The following is a 14,617-nucleotide window of genomic DNA, read 5'->3' on the forward strand; positions in this document are numbered from 1 at the left end:
TGGTGACTCCATGGGGTGGGAGGCAACCAAAATGTTCAAGGGTCTGGAAACCAAGCCTTATGGAGAACGGTTGAAGGAGCTGGGGATGTTCAGCCTGGAAAAGAGGAGATATGAGAGCCATCTTCCAGTATCTAAAGCGCTGTCGCGTGGAAGAGGGAACAAGCTTGTTTTCTCCTGCTCCGGAGGGTGGGACCTGAGCCAATGGCTTCAAGTAACAAGAACGGAGATTCCGGCTAAACACCTGGAAGAACTTTCTGACAGCGGGAGCTGTCCGGCTGTGGAACAGTCTCCCTTGGGAGATGGTGGACTCTCCTTCCTTGGAGGTTTCGAGGGAGAGGTCGGATGGCCCTCTGCCATGGATGATCTAGCTGAGATTCCTGCATTGCAGTGAGGTTGGACTCAATGCAGAATTAGATAAATTAACAGGAAGGATTCAAAACCTGCAGGATCAGAGATTCTTAGAAGACTGGAGTAAATATATGAACTACAGTGGTACCTCTGGATACGAACAGGATCTGTTCTGGAGCCCCGTTCGCATCCTGAAGTAAACGTAGCACACGTCTGCGCAGGTCGCATTTTGCCGCTTCCGCGTATGTGCGTGACGTCATTTTGAGCTTCTCCGCATGCGTGAGCGGCGAAACCCGGAAGTAATGCACTCCGTTACTTCTGGGTGGCCGCGGAGCGCAACCCGAAAATACTTAACTTGAAGCTACTTTAACCCGAGGTATGACTCTATTTGAAAAGTAATTGTGATGAACGGATTACGCTAGTAGGACTGCAAGAAGTTTTGTAACGTGGAATATTTAAAATACTGCAAGAAAGACAAGAAGAGAATTATTAGTTAAGGACAATTAAATGTAGTGTAGAAATTAAGAAATGCAGAATAAGTGATAAAGAACGAAAAAATCATCAGAGGTGTTGACAGAAGTCTAAAATATTGTATAAGATGAGAAATGTTGTATGACTGTTGGAACTGATATGTTAAAAAAATCAGTAAAAACGTATATATTAAAAAAAAGAGAGATTCCTGCATTGCAGTGAGGCTAGACTCAATGCCACTCGGGGTCTCTTCCAACCCTATGATTCTATAACTCCCTGCAGCTGACATTCTGAGAGGTAATAATAATTCTATTATTTATACATAGCTATCAACCTTCCCTTTTTTTGCGGGAAATTCCCTTATTTCAGCGCTGTTTTCCGCTGCTATCCCGGATTGTTAGATATCCCGTAGACTGTCCCCAGGACAGGTGAGGCTGCTGATCCCTTATTTTCGAGGCTGCTGATCCCTTACTTTCAAATCTGAAAGTTGACAGCTATGTATTTGTACCCCACCCATGGGACTGGGCCTCCCCAGCCACTCCACAGCGGAGGGAGAACAGCCACCCTGGCTAGTAGCTATTGACAGCTGTCTCCTCCCCAAACAGAAACCGCAACTGAATAACTGCAGCATTGGAAATGACAGCGGTCCCTTTGCAAAAGAAGAGAAATCAGGAAAACGGCTTTTTGTTGCCGGAGGATGGGAGCGGGCTCAGAAGAGTTAACGTCTCCTCCCAGCCCTTCCCTGGCTTGCTGGTTTTCTTGATGTGCTGCCAGGAGTCTTTCCCCCCCCCCCTTCCGCCTCCATGTGACTATTGTAAACAGTTTCCCAACACACAAAAAAACCCCATCCTGAATGGGAGGCTTTCCTTGTGGGCCAAAGTTGAGGAACTACATCACGGGGTCCCTGCGGCAACGGGGACAGGAGAGAGGGCCTCGCATGCCAGCGCAGCTCCTGGGGTTACTCTAGATCACGGGAGAGGCAGTTCCTCTTGCGGTTCCTGCGGTTGCGTAATGTTTGCTTTGGAAGGAGGCTGCGAAGAGCCCAGAGGTTGCTTGGCTTGGCGCTCTCCAAAAAGCCTTGTTTCTTCCTCTCCAAGAGAGCGTGGCGGCTTTCGGGCCAGTGGCTCCCACCTTGGGGACGGGCGAATCAGTCCATTTTAGTTCCTCTGTTTCCCCCACTCCCCATGCAAAATAAAAACAAAAATAAGTCATCCTGAAAGCTCATCGCGAAATTCTCCTAATTGACACGCCTTCGTATGCAATTTTGCCTAATGCTGACGTGTTTGCAGGGCAGATTTCCCCAATCTAATGCAATTTTGTAAGCTAGGAAGGCCTTTTTAACGCAGACTTTTCAGTGCTAGAAACTCAGGTGTATAAGCTAATCACCAACTTGCACCTTAAACCTAGGTTATGATCACCACAACCGAATGTCTTAAGTGCCTTTTCTTTTTTGGCAATATATTTTTTCTTCTTCATTTCGTTTCTATCCCACTTTATATTTTAAAGAAAAAATCTCAGAGCAGATTACAACACGTTAAAATACCAAATCAAACAATCCAGAATAAAACGCTTCAAGGAAAATATTTCAGAGCCTTCTCTAAGTGACGTTTTGCTTTCCCCATATTTATTTACCTGGTGAATTTATTGAGCTGCCACGTAGCAGAAGTACTGTAGGAAGCCAGTGTGATTCAGTGGTGAAGAGTGTTGGACCCCGACCTGGGAGACCAGGGTTCGAATCCCCATTCAGTCAGGAAGCTCACTGGGTGACCTTGAAGTCAGTCGCAGCCTCTTCACCTGCCTCACAGGGTTGTCGTCAGGATTAACTGAGCGGGGTTTGTATGAACCATGGGCTATAAATGCAATAAATAAGCCCTTCTGCTTAAGAAAACTGGAGGGGGCAGCCAGATGGAGATGTCCCTGTGGTCTCAGTTGGACCTGCGCCAGTCGCAAAATGCATCTGGCATTTTCATGGGGCACATTATTTGACTGGGGACCCGCACTGCCAAATCCTTAGGGGTTCACATTTTGAAGGATGGGTGTGTTTCGGTTCCCCCTCACGTTCCTTCGAAAAGTGCAGACCTGGGTTCAAATCCTGGCATCTGCAGGTCTGCCTGGGAAATCCCCGCTGCCTGAAAACCTGAAGAGCTGCTGCCAGTCAGTGCAGACAGGCCTGAGCTAGATGCACCAAGGACCTGACTTGATATAACTCAGCTTCCTATGATATTAAGCGGCCTAATTTCTTCTGGTAGTTAAATATGTGTTTGTGTGTAGCTCGCTATCCCTGGTTTCCCAGCCCTTAGACCCACCCTCTCCATTTCTCCTGACCCAGAAGCCTCCACCCACCCACCCACCACCTTGCCAAACATCCCCATTTCGAGGGTGATGAATATGAACTTGTTCCTGCTGCTGCCTGCTCTCCCGTCAAGCCCGCGAGGCACCGGCGTCAGATGAACGGCAGATTTCACATTGCGATAAAGGCCTTGTGTCATCTCTGAGAAGAGGATCCCGGCCTTTTGCCGGGAAACGGTGTATATTATTCATGATGATATCGCGTCATGACACAAATCGTTCGAAGGAGCTGATACTTGGATGGTGTCCCGAAAAACAGAGCACAGCCTGGGATTGGGAACAGGTTTCTGTTTTGAGCTGCAGGCTGCCTTTGCAAGAGATGCTCAAGGGATAGAATTTTTCAGTGCTTCAGAAGGGTCCTGATGCTGTTTTTTTGCATTTTTTAATTGACAGGCATATTTGAGTTGTTTAAACATTACTATTAATTCTTGGTTTAGTTTATTCCTGCGTTCTAGGGAGTTGGGCACAGTGACTACAATTGACTACAATTCTATGATTCTAATATTCTAGTTTTAGCCTGTCATTTACCCCTGCTGCCATCTCCTTCCCCTTCCTGCGTTCTCTTCTGTTTTTAGATTGTAGGCCCCTCAGGGCAGAGACTTTGTTCTCTCGTTCTGTGTCAAGTTCTCTGACAGCACTGTGGTCTTTGCAGTGGAAGACAGAGTCCTGCGACCTTTTAAATGGAACTGGCGCCAAGGGCTTCGGGCGATGTTGGAACTGAGTTTTGCTCCAAAGTTCCTCCTTCGAAAAAGAGGAGTTGCTATTCTTTTGTATTCTTGCACTCAAGTGCCACAAAGAGACTCACGTCGTAGAAATAAAATAACAAAGACTCAAATGCTCAGCTGACAGTAGACAGTACAGTCGTACCTTGTTTCTCAAATGGAATCCATTCCGGAACTCCGTTCAATCTCCAAAAATCTTCGAAAACCAAGGCGCTGCTTCCGATTGGCTGCAGGAGCTTCCTGCACTCAAATGGAAGTCGCAGAGGCCATGTCAGACGTTCGGCATCCAAAAAACATTCACAAACCACAACACTCACTTCCAGGTTTGCGGCGCTCGGGAGCCAAAACGTTAGAGTCACAAGGGATTCGAGAACCAAGGTGCGACTGTATTTAAAAGGAACACATCCTGCCCACCCCATTTAAGGTCAATCACAGCAAAAATATTATTTTTTCCCAGCACGTAAAAGCAGACAGACATTCTTCCTCAGGGACAGGATCCCACAAAGGGGGAGCCACCACTGAAAAGGCATTGATTAATAACGCCACTGTTGCTTCTCAAAATCAGACTCGCCCAAGATATTTGGAGGAGATCTCAATTGCCTGTTTCAGGATAAAGGTAAAGGGACCCCTGACCATTAGGTCCAGTCGTGACCAACTCTGGAGTTGCGGCTCTCATCTCGCTTTATTGGCCGAGGGAGCCGACGTACAGCTTCCAGGTCATGTGGCCAGCAGGACTAAGCTGCTTCTGGCGAACCAGAGCAGTGCACGGAAATGCCGTTTACCTTCCCGCCGGAGTGGTACCTATTTCTCTACTTGCACTTTGAGGTGCTTTCGAACTGCTTGTTGGCAAGAGCTGGGACCGAGCAACGGGAGCTCACCCCGTCGCGGGGATTCGAACCGCCGACCTTCTGACTGGCAAGCCCTAGGCTCTGTGGTTTGACCCACCTGCGTCCCAGGATAGGGATGTTTCAGGATAGGGAAACCTTAAAGCTGGAAGTGGCACTTCCAGCCACCGTGGTTCGGAATTAACAGGAACTTAGGAAGCTGCTTTCTGTTGAGCTAGACCACTGTTCCATCAGGCTCAGTATTGTCCACACTGACAGGCAGCTGCTCTCCAGGTGGGAGACAGTCCCCAGTCCTACCTGTTGGACTGAGATGCTGCCAGGGATTGGGGCCTTCCGCAGGCAACGCAGGCGGTCTACCGCCGAGCCAGATCCTTTCCCTAAAGGGAAAAAGCTCTTTGCACCAAGGTTCACCAGTGCCTCGAGCTCTGTATTGTCCACACTGACTGGCAGCAGCTCTCTGGGTTTTTGGAAAGGGGTCCTTCTCAGTTCTTTAAGGGGAGGACGAGAAGCAGGGGCAGGGCAGTGGATGTGGGTGTCAGAGGGGGGAAGAACGTATCCACGGGCTTCAGGGAACATCACATCCCTCTTGCTCCCTCATCTCCCTGCTGCCTGTGACCTTCAGCACCCAAACAGCTGAGCGAACCCAGCCGGTGCCAAATCCCTTGCGAGGACCGGAGAGGTTAAATCTGGTTCAGGCTGGCTGCACAGCTGGGACATTCAAAGCATGCCTCGGATCAGGCCCAGGCCCATGGTTGTGTGTGTGTGTGTGTGTGTGTGTGTGTGTGTGTGTGTGTGTGCTTTTACTAAACACTTGTGCTGTTTCCCCTGTATTATCCATCTCCAACAATGGAGAGAGAATCATAGAATAGTACAGTGGTACCTCGGGTTAAGAACTTAATTCGTTCCGGAGGTCCATTCTTAACCTGAAACTGTTCTTAACCTGAGGTACCACTTTAGCTAATGGGGCCTTTCGCTGCCACTACGCCACTGCTGCACGATTTCTGTTCTCATCCTGAAGCAAAGTTCTTAACCTGAGGTACCATTTCTGGGTTAGCGGAGTCTGTAACCTGAAGCGTCTGTAACCCGAGGTACCACTGTACAGTCAAACCTTGGTTCTTGAATGGCTCCGTTTTCAAATGTTTCGGCTCCCGGATGCCAAAAACCCAGACGCAAATGCTCCATTTTTAAAACTTTTTTTTGGAACCTGGACATCCGACGCAGCTTCCGCTTGGGTGCAAGGAGCTCTTGCAACCAATCAGAAGCCGTGCCTCGGTTGCTGAACATTTCAGAAGTCGAACGCTCTTCTGGAACAGATCACGTTCAACAACCAAGGTTTGACTGTAGAGTAGGAAGGGGTCCTGAGGGTCATCTAGTCCAACCCCCTGCAAATTAGGTATATGCAGCTGTCCCATACAGGGATCAAACCTGCAACCTTGGCATTCTCAACACGACGCTCTAACCAGCCAGCTGTAGCCATCTTGGCTACAAGTCGCCATTGATAGCCTCCTCCTCCACGAATTTATCTAATCCTCTTTTAAACCCATCCAACGTGAAGGCCATCGCTGCTCTGTGGCTGAGGAAGGGGTTTGGAGCATTTTGAGGAGAGTCAGGGGCCAAATAGAGAGGTTCAGAGGGCCGCATTCAAGCCCCAGTCCTGTGGTTCTCCACCCCCTGTTTTGAGAAAAGATAGGATCCTGTGGAAACTACATTTTCACCAAAGGGCATTTTGCAGGCTAACCAGCTATAACTTTATCGGCACAATTAACCCACTTTCTGCCCCTTCCCCAAATCACTCAGGTGAGTTTTTGCAGCCCTTGCTCTTTGGCGGCAATTCTGGCTCGCCGTCAACACATCACCGCGCTCCCAGGGATTTCGGCCCACTGCCTCCAGCTGTCTGTTTCCACTGAACTTGAGTGACCTTCATCTGTTGCATCGAGTCAAAACCTGCCCAGCAGCATATTAGAGGCCCCGCCAGGGCTGCATCAGAGAAGGGGGTAGGAACCTCAGGCTTCTGGGCCAAATCCAGCCTGCCAGACATCTCATACCCTCCAGCGCTTTGAAGCCAAAATCAGAGACGCCATCTCCCCGCTTTTTGTTGCAAGAGCATGGCGGCCATTTTAGTTGCCGTGATCTCATGTGATTTTACGCTGCAGTTCCCCCCACAAAAAAACCCCACTTTTTTGGGGGGGGAATTGTGTCCCAAAGTCATGGGAACTAAAATGGCTGCAGTCCCCCCCAAAAAACCCACTTTTTGGGGGGTGGGACTTGTGTCACGAAATCATGGCAACTAAAATGGCCGCTGTTATCTCACAATGAGAAATGGGGTGTCCCGTTTTTTCCAGGACACTTGCAGCGTATGGCATCTCTGTTTGGCCCTAACAACCCTCTCAGGTGCTAAGATCAGCAGAGGGTGCCCTCTTGGTTGTTCCTCTGCCCTCAGAAGCTGGGGTGGTAATGGCCTGGAACAGGGCCTTCTCGGTAGTGGCTCCTAAGCTGTGAGACTCCCTCCCCGCACAGGTGTGTCTGGCGTCTGGCACCTTCATTATACAGCTTCCGGAGGATGCTGTGGACACATCTCTTTATCCCGGCCTTTGACACCAGAGATGTATGTTTGTAATACCCACCATAATCACTTTGAATTGTGCTCGGAAATGTACTGGGAGCCAATGTAGGTCTTTCAAGACTGGTGTTATGTGGTCTCAGCGGCCGCTCCCAGTCACCAGTCTAGCTGCCACATTCTGGATGATGATGATGATGATGATGATGATGATGATGATGTTTATTCTTCTTTGTAGGGATCTTCCAGACCACCCATCTGTCGAGTGGGACACTCAGCTGCTCTCCGCTCTGATCCTTAAGCATGTCAAGACCAACCAGATCAACCTGGTAAGGTGTAGCCTTTGTATTCCTTTCGGATATGGATGGGGGTGTCACTTGCAGGTCACTCCAGATGTTGTCAGGTTCAAACTCCCAGCACTCAGCCCTGCCAGTGGTCAAGGACCATGGTGGGTGTTGAAGCCCAGTAACATCTGGAGGGCCACAGGTCCCTCCTCCCCAATCTTAGAGCCAGTATTGTCCTACTGTGTACATGAGATTCAGGTAGGTAGCTATGTTTGTCTGACGCAGTCGAAATAAATTAAAACATTGTCCAGCATCACCTTAGAGACCAACTAAGTTTGTTCTGGGTATAAGCTTTCGTGTACATGTACACTTCTTCAGATACTCAGACGCACACGAAAGCTTATACCCAGAACAAACTTAGTTGGTCTCTAAGGTGCTGCTGGACAATTTTTGTGTGTGCATGAGACAGAGCGATGTCTCCTTGTAGATCAGGGATGGGGGAACCTGTGACCTCCAGATGTTGCTGGACTCTAACTCCCATGAGTCAGCAGGGCCAAGGTTCAGGGATGATGGGAGTCGGAGTCCAGCAAGATCTCATGGGCCACAGCTCCCTCCTGTCTCATTGTAGAACCAGCATTCCCTGATATTGACCTCAGGCAGGTTTCTTTGCTGCACACTTTTGGGTGTCTCCTTGAAACATGTTTTCTCTATCCAAATGTGTAGAAGTCATTGTGTGTTTTATTTCCTTTTGGCTGCTGTGGATTGTAATAGTCTTTTGAAGTTTTTTAGATACCTGTTTTTTATCATCGGGAGTTTTTATGTTTTTGTAAACCACTTAGAGGTTTTCCTACAATCAAGCAGTATGTAAATTTCATTAAATAAATAAAGGAAGACCTCCATACCTCTGCTGGCACCATTACCACACAGTCCCGGCTTGACACACTGTGCGGAAGCTTCTGCAGTGCATTAGTTGATGTCAAAGTGTATTGAAGTGCGTGCCATAGTGATCTCTGCAGCTTCCAGGGGGTGGAGCTGCTCCCTTCGCTCTGAGGAACCCCCAGCCAAAAACAAGGGTGGGCAACTGCTCTCAATTTCAGCCGCGAAACTGACAAGCCGAGTGGGTGCACTCTGCGGCCCACCGCCAACCTGAGCAGAATTCACAAGCGCAAACGCTGCTTATCCAGCCCTCTCAGGACAGAGGATGGAGGTGAGGTCAGCTGAGGTGGAAATCGCTTGCGGTGAGCTGGAGGCAGAGATTCCATAAGAGTCCCTTGCATGATAAGTCTCACAGATCAGGGAAATCTCTTGTTGACTGAATTCCTCCGCCATCTGCTAATAGCGAGAGCATCTTACAGCCCCAGCAGGTTCTGAGATGAGAAGAGGAATCTGCACAGCATTGTCTTGTCTGCCTTTCTCCTCCTCGCTCCAGTGGGGTCATAAGTTACTCATTTTCTCAGAGGCCCCATGCCTTGCCTGGGGAACTGCATGGCCGTCCTTTGTTCAAGCGCAACACCAGGTAATGCAAAGGCAGAGGAAATCTCAGATTTTACACAGTCCAAGCCAGAAGCAGATTAATGGGTGTTTTTGGATCGACAAAGGAAGTTGCCTCATGCCGAATGAGACCGTTCAGAAGGCCTTAAAAGTAAGAACATATGAAGAGGCTGTTGCATCAGCTCAATGGCCGACTGGTCCAATATCCTGTTCTGACAGGGGCTGGGCAGATGGGCCGACAGGAAACCTGCAAGCAGAACCTGAGTACAAGAACATTCTCCCCTCCTGCGGTTTCCAGCAGTTGTTATCCCGAAGCATTGCTGTCTCTGGCTGTGGAGGCAGAACACAGCCATCCTGGCTAGCAGCCTTCAATAGCCCTCTCCTCCTTCATGGATTTATCCCATCCTCTTTTAAACCCATCCAAGTCTGCAGCTGTCACTGCCTCCTGTGGGAGGGAGTTCCACAGATTAACAATGCGCTCCATGAACAAGTCCTTTCTTTCATCTGCCCTGCGTCTCCCGACCGTCAGCTTCACTGGATCCCCCACAAGTTTTGTGTTACGAGAGAAGCCAAGCAAATTTGTTTTATTCGGCCTGCTCCCTCACTTTTTGGAGGCTGGAGTCCCGCAGACCATTTCACTCTTCTGGCCACAAGGCTTCTCCCAGTATCTAAACCCCGACCCCAATGCTCGTTGGAATTCTGAACATTTTTTTTAAAAAATGGGGTCGCTTCATTTGTGCGTTTGGACCTATCCCACCAAAAAGTGGGCGACGCCATGCCCAATCCTCATTTTGGTCCGCCACCTTGAATCAAAATGGCGCCCAAGCATTGGCAGAGACCACCCCCCTCATCTTGAGAGTTTGGTGGCGATATTTCCAGAGGAGGCCATAGCAGATGGCGTCGTTTTGACGTCTGCCGCCCTTGGCCTCCCGTTTGAAAAGGACGGGCAAGCTATCGACGTCATAAATAGCTCAACAATTGAGATATTTGTAGAATAAATTTGGAAGAAATTCTTCCAACTTTCCTTCTTCTTTTCTCTCTCTATTTCTTCTTTTTTTCTCATTTGTTCTTTTATATATATATATGTGTGCTTATCTGAAATATATATATGTATTTGCAATATTTTGCTTATATTTTGTAATAGTTATGTTAAATTAATGAAATACATAAATAGATCAACAAAAAAAATATTTCTTTAAAACCCTCGACCGTGCGGATGAGGCACTGAGGTGGCGGCTGTGCTGAGATTGGGTTTGTGCCAGGCAAGAGCAGGAAAGGGCCCTCTGAAAAGCCGGCCACACCTCTCCTCCTGGGCTTTTCTTGGGGTGCTCTGCTTGTTCTCCTGCCTCTTTGCAGAGCAGTGTGTGTGTTTGTGTGAACCCCTCCTGGCAGCAGGGTGGAGACCTAGCCGGTAGGGAAGGCCGGGCAGCAAAGCCTTTGATCCTCCCTCTCTGCCCTTTCCCCTACTCTCTGGGCGGCCATGTCTCGTCTTGTGCAAGCGGGCTGGTGCCTGCCCAAGGGCAAAGCTGCTCCTCGTCACCCAGGGAGTCAAACCGGACCAGCAAGGAAGGAGGGAGGTGCTCTTCTTCTTCTTCCTTTCCTTTGCAGGAGCTGGGATAGCTCAGTCGGCAGAGCGCAAGGTGATTCATCTCAAGGTCCTGGGTTTGAGTCCCGCGCTGGGCAAAAAATATTCCTGCGCTGCGAGGGGTTGGACTTGATGACCCTCGTGGTCCCTTCCAGTTCTGTGATTCTGTGAAGTGTGCCAAGTCTGCCCCTGACAGCCAAGGAGTGGTCCAGCGCCCTTGGCCGCCCCTCTCTGACACATAACGCATCAGGGCAAATTTCCTCAAGTTTCATTTCCTCAAGTTTGTCCCTTTTCCACATCTGTGTTTTAAGAACTTAAGGGTAGCAGGAAAACTCCCAGAACGTAACAGGCGACTTAGAGGGGCTAAATCTATAACCTTCTCAGTTACTGAATTTGTTTTGCAGTTCTTTCCCTCCAGATCTCCGCCGTCCGTTGAATATCTAAACACTTTTGGCCTTTAGCTTTAAAACTTATCAATCACCACTTTTGGTCTTCTAGATTTCTCTCTTTACATATTTTAAAGCCCTTTGCAGCCTAGGACCCTCGTACCTACGGGACCGCCTCTCCTGGTATGCCCCGCGGAGGACCTTAAGGTCCATAAATAGCAACACCCTAGAGGTTCCGGGCCCTAAGGAAGTCAGATTAGCCTCAGCCAGAGCCAGGGCCTTTTCAGCAGTGGCCCCGGCCTGGTGGAGCGCTCTGCCTCATGAGACCAGGGCCCTGCAGGATCTGATTTCTTTCCACAGGGCCTGTAAGACAGAGTTTTCCCCTCTTTCCTTTTTCTTCTGTGATGGAACCCCTATTTGGGGACTTCCCTGGCTTTTTTCTGGCCCACGTAGGACCAGTCTGGATAGTTGGCCTTGGTGAAGATTTGACGTTTTCTCCCCTCCCAAACAGTTTTTGACCTGGGCTTCCACTGAAATGAGGCTGCATTTTAAGTAGTATTTTAATCCCGTTTTTCAGTTGTATTTTAATCAATTGTTTTTATACCTGATGTTAGCCTCCCTAAGCCTGTTCTTGGCCGGGGAGGGTGGGGTGGGGTAAAAATAAAATAACATATATATATATATATATGTGTATATATATATATATATATATATATATATATATATATATATATATTGCATCCTCAGGTTGCTTCAATTCCTCTCTTTTTCCTATGCGTCTACAAGTTCTCCAGGACTAAGTTCACAGTCAAGATGTGTTATGTATGTTTTGTTTGTTGCACGCTTGAGAAAACGTCAATAAAAACCATTACTTTCTGTGGGCCTGCTCCGGTTGGAACTTAGAATGTAAGAAGAGGCTAGCAGGATCTGTTCCAGGATCCCGTTCTCGCAGTGGCCAACCTGATGCCCCATGGGAAAGCCCACAAGGAGGGCCTGAGTTCAAAAACAACTCTCCTCAGGTGCAATTCCCAGGAGCTGGTTTTCGGAGAAAGGCTGCCCTCTGGCCGTGGAGGGGCAACCTGGCCATTGTGGCTACTAGCCACCTCTCATAGAGTTCATGAATTCGTCTAAACCTCTTTTAAAGCCATCCAGGTTGCTGGCCGTCATTATATCCTGTGGCAGTGAGTTCCATAGTTTAACGGCATGCTGTGTGAAGAAGCTCTTTTATCCTATTGTATGTGCTGCTTTGCGGGGCTTTCGCCTCCAACACAGGTTATAAACCTTTAAATAAACTGAATGGGAATCCGGGTCCAAAGACCTCGAAACAGCACCCCTGAAACCCTGAAATCGGATCCTTCAGGGCATATAGCATCCAAACACTCCCTGCCCAAATCACAGCTGTCTTTATTTCATTATCTGTCTGCCTCAGTGGGAGAAAAAGGAAACTGGACCCAATCCACCACAAAGACCATCTCTATCAGGGTGGCTCTCCACTCCTTGAACAGTTTCCAAAACAGCTGGTGGAGTAGAAGAAGAACTAATTTTTCACCTGATGAATCGGTGCCTGAGTTTGCTTCTTCTTTTTTCTTCCTCTACCCTCCCCATCGCCCTTTCCTCTTCTGCCATGTCGTTTAGACTGCAAGCTTGTATATAAGGAATGTCTTGTATCTGTTGACTGTATGTAAGCGGCTCTGGGAGCCGTTTTTGACTGAAGGGTGGGTTTAAAATGCTCTAATTTTAAATATATAAATATATTTTAAAGTATTGGACTATATAAATCCTTCCTTCCTTACTCGCCTTTTCTTTTCCCTCCCCGCACAGGTAGTGACCTTTGACGCGAGAGGAGTGAGCGGTCACCTGAACCACAAATCCCTTTACACCGCTGTCAGGTACAGTCTTCCTATCATTTGGCAAGCAAGGGTGGTGCATTTTGGGGACCCTTAAGACCCTCCCATCTACCAAAGATCTTGGACGGTCTCAGCTGCTGGCAATACAGTAATCCAATTCATTCCATGAGCTGTGTCCCTACTGGTCTGACGCCCCACAGGGCCACAGCAAGCCACGGTACACAATAGTGAGCTAGGTGGACCAGGGATCTGATTCATTTTGAGGCAGTTTCCTGTTTATATTACCTCTCTACTAATTACCACCTGGACTAGAAACCTGCTTTCTAGGGGGAAAGCCACAGATGAGTGGCAGAACATCTGCTTTGCATCGATAGATAGATAGATAGATAGATAGGGATAGAAAGAGTGAGAGAAAGAGAGATGTCCACCCCCATTGTTCTACCCGGACACTGAGGTCCAGCTCCGAGGGCCTTCTGGCGGTTCCCTCGCTGCAAGAAGCCACGTTACAGGGAACCAGGCAGAGGGCCTTCTCGGTGGTGGCACCCGCCCTGTGGAACTCCCTCCCACCAGATGTCAAAGAGAAAAACAACCACCAGACTTTTAGAAGACATCTGAAGGCAGCCCTGTTTTGGGAAGCTTTTAATGTTTAATAGGTTATTGCATTTTAATATTCTGTTGGAAGCCGCCCAGAGTGGCTGGGGAAACCCAGCCAGATGGGCGGGGTATAAATAATAAATAATAAATTATTATTATTATTATTTCTTCTCTGCCTAACCATGGGGGATTGGGAAAGGAGCAGGAGAGGCAATGCTCTTTTTCTAGAAAAAGAAGTGCCGGAACTCACACTGAATTTTTCCCTCGTCCTATTATAATGGCAATGGTGCCCACCTGAGAGGTGCAGGAACTGAGCTCTGGTGATTTCTGGCTGGGGAAGGGAGCCCCAGGGAGAGGAAATGTATATTTGTGTGTATAGAGAAAGAGAAAGAGGGTTTGTGTGTGTGTGTGTCTGTGTGTGTGTGTGTGTGTGTGAGAGAGAGAGAGAGAGAGAGAGAGAGAGAGAGGCCCTTCCACTCGCCAACCCTATCAACCCTTTCCCCCTATCCCTGACCAAACTCCCCCCTTTAAAAGCTCGCTCACCCCCTCACCTATCAACCCACAGCTCACCCCCAAAGCCCCGCCCGCTTTTAAAGCAGCGGGGAGGGTGCGCCATGCCCTGGGAAGGGGCTCCAGCTTTCCTGGGCCAGCCTGCCATTGTTCTGCATGCTGCAGTACGTGACGACGCCATACATTCTTATTTCTATAGGAAGATATACAGAAAGAAAGGGAGGGGAGGGGAGGGGAGGGGAGGGGAGAGTGTGTGTGTCTGTCTGTGAAAGTTCCCTGTGTATAGCATTCCCTGGATCAGGAAATGCTGCCCCAGCTTCACTTTCCACACACACACACCACGCCAGCCGCAGCCGAGTCCGAACTCTAAAAACAAACATTCCCAAAATGGCAACGCCACAGAGCTAAGCTGCCTGCAACCTCTCCCCTCTTTGGCCCGGCTCCAGCCCTCGCCACTCTTGTCTTTCAGAGACTACGAGGACGAGGGATGGGGGGGAGTGGAAAAGGACTGACACTCTCTCCCTCTCTCTCCCCCCCCCGCCCCCCTCTCTCGTCTATGTCTGCAAAAGCTGCCCAGCTCAGTCCATTCCCATCTATAGTCTTAAAAGGACAGGATGATCGCAGTGGG

The 14,617-nt window shown here is 48.8% G+C and overlaps 1 protein-coding gene across 1 annotated transcript in view; it reads left to right on the top strand.

The window, feature by feature from the left end:
• The window catches only part of PIGL (phosphatidylinositol glycan anchor biosynthesis class L), a 39,037-nt gene that overhangs the window by 16,156 nt on the left and 8,264 nt on the right, over positions 1–14,617 (top strand). Inside the window, exons 3-4 of the mRNA XM_083588016.1 lie at positions 7,531–7,621; positions 12,860–12,927. Of these exons, the coding sequence (XP_083444142.1) occupies positions 7,531–7,621; positions 12,860–12,927 (159 nt within the window). The remainder of the gene's footprint in view (positions 1–7,530; positions 7,622–12,859; positions 12,928–14,617) is intronic.

The sequence above is a fragment of the Podarcis filfolensis genome, assembly GCF_964270895.1.
Source record: "Podarcis filfolensis genome assembly, chromosome: 15".
NCBI classification, from domain to species: domain Eukaryota; kingdom Metazoa; phylum Chordata; class Lepidosauria; order Squamata; family Lacertidae; genus Podarcis; species Podarcis filfolensis.